At 45.7% G+C, this 15,336-nt stretch overlaps 2 protein-coding genes across 2 annotated transcripts; both read right to left on the bottom strand.

Annotated features, from left to right (window-relative positions):
- Positions 1-4,698: 4,698 nt before the first annotated feature.
- LOC116220953 lies at positions 4,699-6,938 on the bottom strand. The gene has a single exon (XM_042708150.1). It carries the CDS (start codon positions 6,547-6,549, stop codon positions 5,188-5,190), a length of 1,362 nt encoding a protein of 453 aa, XP_042564084.1. The 5' UTR covers positions 6,550-6,938; the 3' UTR covers positions 4,699-5,187.
- Positions 6,939-9,808: 2,870 nt separating this feature from the next.
- On the bottom strand, positions 9,809-11,871 carry LOC116220952. The gene is made up of 2 exons (XM_031569871.1): positions 11,834-11,871; positions 9,809-11,744 (listed from the first exon to the last, which is right to left on the bottom strand). Exons 1-2 carry the CDS (start codon positions 11,869-11,871, stop codon positions 10,535-10,537), a joined length of 1,248 nt encoding a protein of 415 aa, XP_031425731.1. The 3' UTR covers positions 9,809-10,534.
- Between the last annotated feature and the right edge of the window lie 3,465 nt (positions 11,872-15,336).

Raw genomic sequence — 15,336 nt, 5'->3', positions numbered from 1 at the left:
GCCTCCACCAGCGCTGCCCGCAGCCTGTTGAATGAGTTGGCGCAGTCCGCGCTCCAGTCGAAGGGCTGCGCTTTCTGCGTCAGTCGATGCAGCGGGGTAGCTATGTAGCCCTTGACGAAGCGCCTGTAGTAGGATGCCAGCCCCAGGAAGCTCCGTAGCTCAGCGACGTTGTGGGGGGTTGGCCAGTCTCTCACGGCGGCGACTTTGCCCGGATCAGTAGACACGCCGGCCTCGCTGACGATGTGTCCGAGGAAGGCTGTTTGTCTCCGCAGCAGATGGCATTTCCGTGGGTGTAATCGGAGTCCTGCTGTTCGGATGGCCTCGAACACTTCTTGCAGGTTAGCCATAGCCCCCTCAAAGTCCGCAGCATGGCTTAGCAAGTCGTCAAGGAACACCACACAGCGACTCCGTGGCACACCAGCGAGCACTCTCTCCATTAAGCACTCGAAGGTGGCGGGCCCGTTGCATAGTCCGAATGGCAAGACTCGGAATTGCCATAGCCCTTGCCCGATGGAAAACGCCGTCTTGGCGCGGGCCTCTGCCGTCAGGTGTACTTGCCAATACCCGCTCCGTAGGTCCAGCGAGCTGAACAATCTCGACCCAGCAATGTCGTCGAGGGCGTCGTCGATCCGTGGTAAGGGGTACGAGTCCTTTCGTGTGACATCGTTCAGTCGTCGGTAATCCACACAGAACCGCCATGACTGATCTTTTTTTCTTACCAGGACCGCCGGCGCCGTCCATGGACTATTGCTGGGCTCGATGACCCCTGCTGCCGCCATCTCCGCAATCTGCTGCTCTGCTGCCTCCCGTTTGGCTAGGGGCAACCGCCGGGGACGAAGGCGAATTGGGTGAGCATTACCCGTGTTGATGTCGTGTTGCACTAATCTCGTGCCAACACACTCTTCGTCTCGTGCAGCGAAAATGTCAATAAATCCCTGCAGCAGTTGCCGTAGTCGGAGCTTTTGGGCAGGCAGCAGCCCTTCTTCACTACGAGCACACAGGTCTTGGACTGCTTGCCTGGTTTCCTCGGATGGCTGTGGTGTCGTAGTGTTGAAGCTGCTCGGCCCTGCGTTGTTTTGCTTCCGGCGTGATGTTGTTCTTCCGGAGCCTGGCTCTGCTGTGGCGGTGGGCGGAGACTGGCCCGGGCTGGGAGGGGCGTGCTGTTGGTGGAGCGGACCTTGTCGAGGACTGCCAGCCTTCGGTTGCCTGACAGCTGATGAGCTTCTAGCTGCCGGCCCGGCACTGACTGCTGCAGCGCTTCTTGTCGTTGACTCTTCTCCAACGGCGCGCAGTCACTCTGCCTATGTGAAGCTGAGAGTCTTTTATGTTCACTGTAGCCCCCCACAGAGTCAATAGATCCAAGCCAATGATGCTCTTATCTTGGATATTGGCCAGCCAGAACCAATGTTGGACAGTGCGGCCAGCAATGGAGACTGTCAGGGCTTTTCTTCCTCTCATTGACGCTTGTTCTCCAGTTACTGTCGCGATGCGTGTCTTTGTGGCTACCCAGCCCGGTGGTGTTGGCTGGTCGGTGTTGGGTAGAACACCCGGTCGGATGATGGAAATGGTGGACCCTGTGTCTACCAACGCCCGCACGACTCAATGTCGCAGTCCACATACAGTCCATGTGCTTGGCCAATACGTCCCAGTCTCTGTTGATCAGGGGAGGGGGCTATGGTGATAGACGAGGGTGGCGATCCTCCCATTAGGCCACCCTCTATCAGTTTAACGCCGGCTGCTGAGGTGCGATCCGTGGTGCCGGCGCCAAGCATTGGCGTGCCACATGCCCAGGTTCTCTGCATCGGTAGCGGCCGTCGTCTCGCCTCCTCTGTTGTCCGGGGCTCCGCCTGGGGTATCGACGTGCGTCGGTCGCCACTGCCTGTCGTGTCACCACTTCGTCCTTGTCGATCTCCCCAGTCACGTCCGCCTGTCGTATCTGATGTCTTGAGACGCAGAGGACATGTTCCACTCGCTCTGCTTCGTCCAGCGCCGTAGCCAGGGAGTGGGGAAAGTTCAGGCGAATGTGCTCTCGGAGCCGTTCTGGGCGCAGACCTCGCACAAACGCCTGCAGTGTGAGCTCCTCCTGCTCAGCATCCGCAAAGGTGGAATATCCTCTCCGTGTGTAGAACCTCAGGTCAGCGGCGAAGGCCCCGAGGCTCTCTCCTTCCTTCCTGAAGCGGTTGGCCAGCTTCTTCCGTGCGTCGTCGGTGAACACCCGCTGTCCGAAACGGCGCTGCAACGCGTGTCTGATCGCCGGCCAGCTGGCGTGCTCCAGTCCATCAGCGCTTGCAGCGCCTTTCCCTCCAGGGCGAGTGCGACTTGCACGCCGGTCTCTTCGCTCGACCAGCCGTTGAAATTAGCCGCCAGCTGCACCTGGATGAAGTAGGTCTCCAGCAGTCCCTCTCCATGGTACTTCGGCAGCTTCATGGTCGCTCGCCGGGGCGGGTTGTAAATGGGTCCAGCGTCCAGGGTGGGCATCGGGAGCAGTCGATCCTGCAGCTGTCCCGGATATAGCGGCTCCAGGGCGGGCAGCTGGTCCACGGCGGGCAAGGCGATGTCGTCCCCCTTCGTGTCGCTCTCTGCCGCAGGCGCTGGCGCCGTCTGTTCCCTCGAAGAGGCGTCGTGGTGGTGCGTCCAGCGGTGACTCCTCCATCCCGTAGCCTGGCAGAGTGGTCCTTGCGTAGTTCGCCGTCCGGTGGCACCTCCAGGTGCTCCCCATGGCGTGTACATTCTGAGTCTCCGTCAATCCCACTTCTGACACCAATGTGGCGAAGATAAGAATGGGCTTGAGACGTTGAATGCGTTTTAGAACTTTTACTGGTTCTCGACACTCATTCATACTCGTACAAAGATTAACACTAAATACACAGGATTATATTCACAACATCATAACACATAAACACGGTTGACACTTCAGTCATATATACAAAACACATCAATACAGAACAGGAACAATTCTACATCAACCACACACCACAAACAATGGGGACATACTACAACAGATAGCACTGTGGCTAAGCTAACAGCTGCGGTGTAGTAGTCCCACAATACACCGCGGCATAATCAACAACACCAGTCCGTGTAGCGGAATCCGAGCTACGCTACAATACACAAGAAACGTAAAATACTTAGAAGGTATCCTAACTAAACACAGCAAGTTACTATTAGATTCATTACACCAAGAATCAGAGCAACAACAGATTACATCACAGCTGGCTAATAAGTGCTAACGTTAGCAACCAACGGAGTTATAAATGAATGGTGTGCTAACGGTCACATATTATTAAATGAATAATAATTACATTTTCCGTTTCAACGAACTAACAGAGTTTCATAGAATTTAAACATAGGTCACTTAAACGTATTTATCACAGTGTGAGACAGCGAAAAAACGTAGTCATTGTTTTCGAGGGTGCGAGGAAAAGCATAATTTAATAGAGGCTTACTAGATATGTGCGTTACTAACGTAACAGTTGTTCCCTATCCCACGAGACGAGTATGATGTCAAAGTAAAAGACCGTCAGCAGAAAGATATACAATACTGTGTGCGTGCAGGGATGGATTACCGAACGGGCCCTCTGCCTTCTTAAAGATGCTGTGTTGCTAAGGAAATTGTATTGGTTTATCATGAGGATGCAAAGGGTGAACTGGAGAATGAATAGGAGAGGTTGCAGCAGCTTTGAGGACCAGGGGTGAATGCGTGTCAGGAACACCAGCGCAGAGCATGCACACCTCACGCAGATGTGTGCCTGATTGAAATGAGAAATATTCACTGTGATATCTGATTTTTGAACTGATGGAAAAGAGATGATTACATGATGTCTTCCAAAAGCAGTCATCTCTGTATGCTTGGACACTATATTTGAAAGGCTGTTTTTTGTCAAAGTTTACAAAGAACAGTACAACCATCTACATGACTGATAGCTGGTTCACCAAGAATGAGGGTTGTGCGTTGAAGAGGTGTTAAGACCCTTCCTGGTGTTGTGGTTGGATTGCTTTCTACTTTCTGTCTCTTCCCAGAGGCATTCTAATGTATTAACCATTTAACATACATCATTAGGAATTACAATCATGGATTTTAAATTGTGCAAAATATATAAATCAACTTGCTGATGTTAAATACTTTCAATGACCAAATGCCATAAAAGTGTGTGTTTGTGTGTGGTGTGTGTGTGTCCTGAAGTGTTAACACGTCCATCAGCCCGAGCCATTAAAGCCAAATGGATGTGTGTTTGTGAGTGTAAATGAGTGTGTGTGTGTGTGTGTGTGTGTGCCAGTATCAGGGGTTAAGTCCGTTTCCTCATCTGTGGGCAAATCAAAACTGACATTCTGTCGTTTATTTTAGTTTTGTGTGCAAAGAAAAATCAATTGGGGGGTTTCATCCCTGGAGAACTGTTTTATTGTAGGCTTCGTTTAAACTTTTCAAGCATTTTGAGCCACCACAGGTTTATCACATTTATGTACCCGTAAATTACGTGGCAAACATTTGCAAATGGGTTCAGGGATAAAAATCAATCTCGAAATACAGGCTATTTGGAGTTGAGATATTGGTACGCTTGAAAGGTCTTTGCCTCATACATTCAGGTATGAACATTACAGGAAATTATTCATAATAAGACCACACAGAGATATTTATCATTCTAATCGTCTGGTTATCGAGACATTTTGTTTGAACATCCCCTTAAACTAAAAAAATTGTATTTTCAATCGTATCACAGTATGAGCAGTTAAACTTAGAGTTAATCATGACTTATGATTACACAATGCTTCTCTCGACGCCCAAAGCTCTTTGCATACCTGATGACGGAACTCACCTCAGAGACGGCAAAGAAATCTCCTTTCCTGGTTCGTAGGGCGTTGGACTCTCCCAGTTCCTAATGCCTAATAGCTCTGAAGAACTTTTCTTAACAAGCAAAACCAGATGATCCTTTGTTTTTATTTAATTTTTTAATAGAAAAACACAGTACAAAAGGATGCAGTGGTGTGTCTCTGTGTAGAGAAGGTAAGAGAGCACGTTACATGAAGGCAGGTGCTTGAACACATCAATGCAGGAATTCAGCCAGCACTTCCACTGTCGTCTCCCTCTGCCCACAGACAACATTATTATGGGATGTGCCATGGCAAAACATTTTCTTATATGTCTTTTCTCTCCATCAGCATCTCCTCCTTTATTTATAAATCAGTATTTCACAACACACCTGATTCATTCAGTGCACAATCGATACTGGGGATCAAAAGCTCCTCAAATTCCCAGAGTTTCTTGTCGACAAACAGCTGGTCTTTGGAGAGTTGTCCTTGCAGTGGCACCCTGACATGGATGATGCGGCATACATCGAACGGGACATTAAAGACGAGTCCGAACTGCTTCAGCGTGAAGTGTACTGAAGTCTGCAACACGCTCCGGGGGTTGATGAGCAGCTTGGTGGGGTTAAACATGTGCTTCCTGTCCGGCTCTCGGTAGACATGCTCCAGGATGTTCACACCAGGCACACTCCTCCACCGAGGCAGGCGAAATCGGCCGCTGTCATCGAACTGTGTTTTGGGGAAGATGTGGTTCTCGATCTTGAAGACCCCTGCGTTGGGATGCTGCTGCTGTAAAGTGCCCATTAACTTCTCCAGGTTGGCATGCTTGTAAGGCATAATGATCTCATCAATATCATTCAGCAGGAGGTACTTTGACTGGTACATGTATCTGTACATGCATTCGTTCAGAGTGGACAGCTGTCCATAATAATGAATGTCCCCATGGTGTAAGTCATAACTCCACCCAGTAGAGGGCGTTAGGAACTTGTCTATTGGCCAAGGCACAATCTCCAGCATACCCTCTTTACTGTAGTACTTGAGAATTTTCTCAACGTCTGATCCACAGCTGGTGTTGTAGATGACAACCCTCTGAACCCCTATAAGCTTGTACACCTCCATGGTTTGTGCAAATTGGAGGGCATTATTGTACTCCCCAAAAAGGTTAGATATGCATACAGTAAAGTTGTACCTAAACAATTCCTTGACCTCCTGGTTTTGGATTGATAAAAATGTCAAACGGGTATATAGGTTAGCTGTTATGCTGACATGTGTGGCTTGCTGTAACATTGGACTCATGCACAACACGTCTGAAGTCACAAAAGGAAAGCCAAAGCCGATGCCGAAGCCAAAGCCATCTCTGTGCAAGTGAACTTTTGCCCGTAAAGATGTGCACTGACCCAAAGCCCCATCAGCCTTAGCATCAACATTAGCATTAGCCTTGGCACTAGCATCAGCCTTAAAGTTAGCGTTAGCACATAGGACACAGTAGAGCGGCTGCAGCTCCTGCCTGCAGATGATGCTGATCACCCTGATTGCCCCGCCCAGTCTGTGGTCCTTAAAGGCAGATACCATGAGGTGCCTGGAGCCTGGGATGGGGGTGATGGTGTCTTTGGACAGTTCAGGCTCAGCTGAAGGTTGTTTGCTGCTCATGAGGTTCTCTAGGGTTATCGTGTGCTCCCACTTCAGCATCAGGAGGACGGTCAAGGCACCGATGCCAACCAGCAGCGCCTGCTTCCTCTGCATCATGTTTGTTCAGTCCGCTGGGATACAGCATCTACAATCTGAACAGGATTAACACATCTTAATTTTGCTGAAATACTGCTCACGTTCAGCCATTACTCATTGTCTCTCACCCTGTACCCCAAAGGGATAGATAAGATGTCATTCTCCATATTACAAGTCAGTGTACCACCAAAATGATTTTGAAGCAGTTATTTGAAGGTGCATAATGTCACTGTAAGGCAGATCTCCCTCCTAGAATGTCCATATTCTGGATTTAATCATTCACAGTCTTTCGCCAGGGGGTCAGAATGTAGCTGTCAGACCACAGCTTTTCAACCTGGACTGTTTGTGTTCACAGCAACCCCCATGCATTGGTTGCTATTAGGCACCCCAGAGCCAGGTCACAGTTAGACTAACTGCCACTAGCTGTGTAATTTATTAGCCCATTGTAACCTCTGCCTGGGCATACCCAGATGCCCAGGCATGTTGGGACATCAAGGGTAGATGGTGGCCTCTCCTCCTCTGCACTCTTATTGTTTCATTCTGTCTGTCTCTCCTTCACCATTTCTCTCACCCATTCATTTCAGGATTGGTTATTCATCTCAGGTTATGTTATTTTTTATCTCATGCATTTATTTGGTCATTTAAGAGAATTTGGTCTCATTGGCATCCAACCTATGTATTAACTTGCTATCATTTACATTTGTACTTCATTTTGGTTGTATAGTACATTCAGTTTGACTGACACTTGTAACATTTAAGATAACATTTATTGTATTCATGAACTGTTTATTCATGTGTCATGTCATTACATTATTTCAGATCTCACAATTGGTACTTGAAGCCATTTTCTTTCATCCTTCCTACTCTCTCTTTTTAGGAGTTTAACAGTTAGATTTTGTTTTCATGGTACTTCCTGTTTGCCAGTGACTGTTTTAACAATTATTCAGCAAATCATCTACAGAGTCTGACAGTTGACTCAAGGTAATTAAGAGTGCCTGCTCAAAGAGAGCACTGATATGATTGTTTATGACTCTCTAAGGCCCGTTCCACACTGCTTATCTCACCTGTGCATGACGGTTACGGAACCATTTTGGCATCCATATTAACAAATAAAAATTGGGATTGGGTCTCGGGCTAGAAAAAGGCAGGGAGTCAAGGGATTGGGGGTGGGATGCGGGTGTGTCTTCCTCAGCATGGCTCTCCACGAGTGGGTTCGACTGTAAAAAACAAAACAAAATCGGTATTTATAAAAATGAAAATAAACTACACTGACAAATAGAACATTGGTATGGAAGCAACTGTATTAACTTGTGTACTGAAAAGATGTTTTTAAAGGTTCTTTGCTTTTTCAATGACAATGTTTTCCTTGTCAGTCTTTTTCAATGTGGGATTTTTGGTAAGTTTCACAATTTTTTTTTTAAATGTCATAACCTCATAAAACTACTCTGTAGTTTTTGTCTCCATAAGAGATCTATTGGTTTGCCAACAGGACAGTAACTGTTTATGGAATTCCTAACCTGCCTATGCTTGGCACTATAGCACAACGTTCAAGACTACATAATAAAATGATAAAATTAAATATATACTGTACATCACGAAATTAAGCAGGGAAGATATTGATACAGCTAACCAGGCACCATACCAGAAACACTCCAGTAGTAAACTAGGCTAGTGTTACCTCATAAAATGGTCTCCTAAGGCAGTCTAAAGCTAACGTTAGTCTGCTATAGCAATATTAGCTAGCTGGATAGAGGGGTGAAATGATGGCATTTTTACACACACGATACACAATATATGGACATTAATTCATCCTGAAAGTATTCAGTTTGGTTAGGTATCGTAATTTCTCATCAAGTGTTATATTATTAATGAAAATTATTTTTGGTTGATGAGAAGTGCCATTGAACCGGCTCACATAGGATTTTCTCCTCTTCTTTATACAATCCCCTAGGTCCGGCCATGATCCGTTGCCCACTGGATCTGTGCAAATAATATATTTCTTGTCTCTCCCTCAAGCTCCTACCCTTCCACGTCAGAACAGAGACGGCAAGTTCCGACATCAGAAAAAAAGAGTGGCAGCGTAACAAAAACATGCGTGTAATTTCATCCTATCACAGTATGAGTAGATTTCATTTCAGCGTTAATCATGACTTTATGGTTACACAGTGCTTCTCTCGACTCCCAAAGCTCTTTGCATACCTGATGAGGGAACTCACCTCAGAGACGGCAAAGAAATCTCCTTTCCTGGATCGGAGGGTGTTGTAATCTCCCAGTTCTCTAATGCCTAAAGGCCCTGAAGAACTTGCCCTATCAAGCCAAACCAGATGATTCTTTCCAGTGCAAAAGGGTTTGACACGATAAGAGAGCACTTAACATGAAAGCAGGGCGGAACTGCATGGAGGGAGTGTAACTAACCTTTAGATTATGTTTGTTAACACAAGCACACCAACATGTACAGTAGAGCCTTTAACATCTTTTTGTTTCCCTGTGTAATCAAAACCAATAACTGTAATCAAAACCAATAACACAATTTTTTGTGACAAAAAAGTCACTCACTCACACTCTCTTTCTCTCTCACACACACACACAAACACACACGTAACCGCACTCTCTCTGTCTCTCGATAAAACAATCAACCAAAAAAAAAAACCACTATGTTAAAAGAGCGGTGTGACACAGGGTTAAGTACGCCTACTACAGTGAGACACAAGCAAGTGTTTAGGTTTTCATCAACCCCTTTACTGAACCGTGTGTGTGTGTGTGGGTGTGTGTGTGTGTGTGTGGCATCTCCTTGGTGGGCTAGCCACAGTTTGAGCACGAAACGTTTACAGACACACAACGCAGGTCAGGCCTGTGGAAACGTGGACACTCTCATCTAAAGGTGTACGCTCGTGTGTGTGTGTGTGTGTGTGTGTGTGTGTGTGTGTGTATGTGTGACCAAATTCAAATTCAAATCCTGGTTGAGGATCAACACAACAAAAGCTGAAATGTGAGGTTGTTTATCATGATCCATGTGTAGTATTAAAAAACAAACAATCAAAACAAATTAAAAAACAAACACAGGCAGACTGGTTGGCATCTCCATATCATTTTCAAATGACACTTGAGATAAGACACAAGGAACAGGATTTAGACGGAAGTTATGTAGAGCACGTCAGTTAACAAACAGGACAAATGTGTGTGTCATGTACAGAGGGGGGTGGGGTAGGCCGGGGTGGTGGAGGGGTGGAGGGGAAGGCACAGGAGGAAACGTGTGTAAATGACTGCAGGTCCATTGAGGTGAAGTCAAAGATTTATTTACAAATACAAAACTCCTTTACATCCTTCACATCTGTATGATTCAATCACCTTCACACAATCACATTGTTACAGTGTGCGTGTGTGTGTGTGCATCTGTGCGTGCGTGCTTGTGTATATGTGTCATTTCACACTCTGAAGAAAGGATTGGACATGATAGAGACACTACACTACCACTTAGTCAACAGTTATACCACCACAAATACTAATCATTAGAATACAGACAATCACACATTTAATCCTCACTATGTTTCATTTACAGTCATTGGACTTCATTCTCCTTGTCACATGAAGTGGCGTGTGTGTGAGGCCCATGTGTCCATGGTGTGTGTGTGAGGCAGCTCTGTCTGTGAGTGTGTGTGTGTGTGTGTGTGTGTGTGATCTTTGAACCACATTTTCTTTGTTTTATAGTAAGTGATGACTTGATTTGGAAAATGAAACTGAGTATTATAAACACCTAATTATTGTGGTGCGAAGTGATTAGAGACACCGTTTGTATCACTGTAGCATAAGTTTAGCACCGTAATGCGTAACGTTGTGTACCTGTAGAAAGAAAATAATGTGTTGGGCCTCCATTAAATTAGTCACGCTTCGGTACTGTTACAAAGGTTTTTCTTTTTGTGCTTTTTTTTTTTGCTGCATGTGAGGCAAAACAAAAAGATATACAGCGTTACCAAACGGCTTTGTCACCGTAGGAAGCATCAGTATTTCACAACACACCTGATTCATTCAGTGCGCGATCGATACTGGGAATCAAAAGCTTCTCAAATTCCCAGAGTTTCTTGTCGACGAACAGCTGGTCTTTGGAGAGTTGTCCTTGCAGTGGCACCCTGACATGGATGATGCGGCATACATCGAACGGGACGTTAAAGACGAGTCCGAACTGCTTCAGTGTGGTGTGTACTGAAGTCTGCTCCACGCTCCGGGGGTTGATGAGCACCTTTGTGGGGTTAAAAACGTGCTTCCTGTCCGGCTCTCGGTAGACGTGCTCCAGGATGTTCACACCAGGCACACTCCTCCACCGAGGCAGGCGAAATCGGCCGCTGTCATCGAACTGCGTTTTGGGGAAAATGTGGTTCTCGATCTTGAAGACCCCTGCGTTGGGACGCTGCTGCTGTAAAATGCCCATTAAGTTCTCCAGGTTGGCATGCTTGTAAGGCATAATGATCTCATCAATGTCATTCATCAGAAGGTACTTTGACTGGTACATGTATCTGTATATGCATTCATTCAGAGTGGTCAGCTGTCCATAATAATGAATGTCCCCATGGTGTAAGTCATAACTCCACCCAGTAGATGGCTTAAGGAACTTGTCTATTGGCCAAGGCACAACCTCCAGCATACCCTCTTTACTGTAGTACTTGAGAATTTTCTCAACGTCTGGTCCACAGCTGGTGTTGTAGATGACAACCCTCTGAACCCCTATAAGCTTGTACACCTCCATGGTTTGTGCAAATTGGAGGGCATTATTGTACACCCCAAAAAGGTTAGATATGCATACAGTAAAGTTGTACTTAAACGATTCCTTGACCTCCTGGTTTTGGATCGATAAAAATGTCAAATTGTGAAAGGCGTATGGGTTAGCTGTTATGCTGACACGTGTGGCTTGCTGCAACGCTGGACTCAGGCACAACACGTCTGAAGTCACAAAAGGAAAGCCGAAGTCATCGCTGTGCTGGTGAACTTTTGCCTGGAAAGATGTGCACTGACCCGGAGCCCCATCAGCCTTAGCATCAACGTTAGCATCAGCCTTAGCGTTAGCGCATAGGACACAGTAGAGCGGCTGCAGCTCCTGCCTGCAGATGATGCTGATCACCCTGATGGCCCCGCCCAGTCTGTGGTCCTTAAAGGCAGATACCATGAGGTGCCTGGAGAATGGGATGGGGGTGATGGTGTCCTGTGGGCGTCTGTTGCCGTGGCTGCAGTGCAAACTGTTACTGAGGCTTTTTCTCCGTTAATCAGGGTTATCACATGCTCCACTTCAGCATTCAGAGGATGGCTAAGGCACTGATGCCAACCAGCAGCGCCAGCTTCCTCTGCATTCATGGTTGTTCAGTCCGCCTGGGATACAGCACTGTACAATCTGGCACAGCCAAAGCTGACATACGTGAGACAACCAAAATGACTCAAGAACACTTTCATGTACACACACAGACAGGAAACACACTCACACACAGACAGAAACCACCTCACACACAGACAGAAACACACTCACACACTAGACAGAAACCACCACTCAACACCCAGACAGAAACACACTCACCACACAGACCGAAACACACTCACACACAGACAGAAAACCACTCACACATACCACAGAAACACACTCACACACAGACAGAAACACACTCACACATACAGACAGAAACACACTCACACACAGACAGAAACACACTCACACATACAGACAGAAACACACTCACACACAGACAGAAACACACTCACACATACAGACAGAAACACACTCACACACAGACAGAAACACACTCACACAGAGACAGAAACACACTCACATACAGACAGAACACACTCACACACAGAGAGAAACACACTCACACACAGACAGAAACACACTCACACACAGACAGAAACACACTCACATACAGACAGAAACACACTCACACACAGACAGAAACACACTCACACACAGACAGAAACACACTCACACACAGACAGAAACACACTCACACACAGACAGAAACACACTCACACACAGACAGAAACACACTCACACACAGACAGAAACACACTCACACACAGACAGAAACACACTCACACACAGACAGAAACACACTCACATACAGGCAAATTATCACATTTACAGACACGCTCATGAGTCTTGTCTAAATGTAACAAGCCGACTAGTTCATGGTTAGGAAATTTGCCTTTGCAAACACCAAAATAACACAGCTGGCAGCAGCACTTATTGAGGCCAGTTAGCTTGAGAACTGATGGAATTATTTGGTGATGTTATGCTGTAAATGCTGTTTTTGAAAAATCTGTGGGGTTTGTGATGTGGAGCAAAAAACTACATAGTGGATAACCTGAGAAGGTAGTGGGAAAGACAGGTGTGGTTATCTCTCCGTCAAGACGCGTAGATACAGGTGTGGTTATCTCTCCGTCAAGACCGTTTTTTTAAATGTCATAACCTCATAAAACTACTCTGTAGTTTTTGTCTCCATAAGAGATCTATTGGTTTGCCAAAAGGACAGTAACTGTTTATGGAATTCCTAACCTGCCTATGCTTGGCACTATAGCACAACGTTCAAGACTACATAATAAAATGATAAAATTAAATATATACTGTACATCACGAAATTAAGCAGGGAAGATATTGATACAGCTAACCAGGCACCATACCAGAAACACTCCAGTAGTAAACTAGGCTAGTGTTACCTCATGAAATGGTCTCCTAAGGCAGTCTAAAGCTAACGTTAGTCTGCTATAGCAATATTAGCTAGCTGGATAGAGGGGTGAAATGATGGCATTTTTACACACACAGGATACACAATATATGGACATTAATTCATCCTGAAAGTATTCAGTTTGGTTAGGTATCGTAATTTCTCATCAAGTGTTATATTATTAATGAAAATTATTTTTGGTTGATGAGAAGTGCCATTGAACCGGCTCACATAGGATTTTCTCCTCTTCTTTATACAATCCCCTAGGTCCGGCCATGATCCGTTGCCCACTGGATCTGTGCAAATAATATATTTCTTGTCTCTCCCTCAAGCTCCTACCCTTCCACGTCAGAACAGAGACGGCAAGTTCCGACATCAGAAAAAAAGAGTGGCAGCGTAACAAAAACATGCGTGTAATTTCATCCTATCACAGTATGAGTAGATTTCATTTCAGCGTTAATCATGACTTTATGGTTACACAGTGCTTCTCTCGACTCCCAAAGCTCTTTGCATACCTGATGAGGGAACTCACCTCAGAGACGGCAAAGAAATCTCCTTTCCTGGATCGGAGGGTGTTGTAATCTCCCAGTTCTCTAATGCCTAAAGGCCCTGAAGAACTTGCCCTATCAAGCCAAACCAGATGATTCTTTCCAGTGCAAAAGGGTTTGACACGATAAGAGAGCACTTAACATGAAAGCAGGGCGGAACTGCATGGAGGGGGTGTAACTAACCTTTAGATTATGTTTGTTAACACAAGCACACCAACATGTACAGTAGAGCCTTTAACATCTTTTTGTTTCCCTGTGTAATCAAAACCAATAACTGTAATCAAAACCAATAACACAATTTTTTGTGACAAAAAAGTCACTCAGTCACACTCTCTTTCTCTCTCACACACACACACACAAACACACACGTAACCGCACTCTCTCTGTCTCTCGATAAAACAATCAACCCAAAAAAAAAAACACTATGTTAAAAGAGCGGTGTGACACAGGGTTAAGTACGCCTACTACAGTGAGACACAAGCAAGTGTTTAGGTTTTCATCAACCCCTTTACTGAACCGTGTGTGTGTGTGAGGGTGTGGGTGTGTGTGTGTGTGTGGCATCTCCTTGGTGGGCTAGCCACAGTTTGAGCACGAAACGTTTACAGACACACAACGCAGGTCAGGCCTGTGGAAACGTGGACACTCTCATCTAAAGGTGTACGCTCGTGTGTGTGTGTGTGTGTGTGTGTGTGTGTATGTGTGACCAAATTCAAATTCAAATCCTGGTTGAGGATCAACACAACAAAAGCTGAAATGTGAGGTTGTTTATCATGATCCATGTGTAGTATTAAAAAACAAACAATCAAAACAAATTAAAAAACAAACACAGGCAGACTGGTTGGCATCTCCATATCATTTTCAAATGACACTTGAGATAAGACACAAGGAACAGGATTTAGACGGAAGTTATGTAGACCACGTCAGTTAACAAACAGGACAAATGTGTGTGTCATGTACAGAGGGGGGTGGGGTAGGCCGGGGTGGTGGAGGGGTGGAGGGGAAGGCACAGGAGGAAATGTGTGTAAATGACTGCAGGTCCATTGAGGTGAAGTCAAAGATTTATTTACAAATACAAAACTCCTTTACATCCTTCACATCTGTATGATTCAATCACCTTCACACAATCACATTGTTACAGTGTGCGTGTGTGTGTGTGCATCTGTGCGTGCGTGCTTGTGTATATGTGTCATTTCACACTCTGAAGAAAGGATTGGACATGATAGAGACACTACACTACCACTTAGTCAACAGTTATACCACCACAAATACTAATCATTAGAATACAGACAATCACACATTTAATCCTCACTATGTTTCATTTACAGTCATTGGACTTCATTCTCCTTGTCACATGAAGTGGCGTGTGTGTGAGGCCCATGTGTCCATGGTGTGTGTGTGGGGCAGCTCTGTCTGTGAGTGTGTGTGTGTGTGTGTGTGTGATCTTTGAACCACATTTTCTTTGTTTTATAGTAAGTGATGACTTGATTTGGAAATGAAACTGAGTATTATAAACACCTAATTATTGTGGTGCGAAGTGATTAGAGACACCATTTGTATCA

The sequence above is a fragment of the Clupea harengus genome, chromosome 7 (genome assembly GCF_900700415.2).
Source record: "Clupea harengus chromosome 7, Ch_v2.0.2, whole genome shotgun sequence".
In the NCBI taxonomy this organism is placed as follows: Eukaryota; Metazoa; Chordata; class Actinopteri; order Clupeiformes; family Clupeidae; genus Clupea; species Clupea harengus.
Note: the sequence above shows the minus strand (reverse complement) of the source record. Positions and strands in the feature narration are given on the sequence as shown.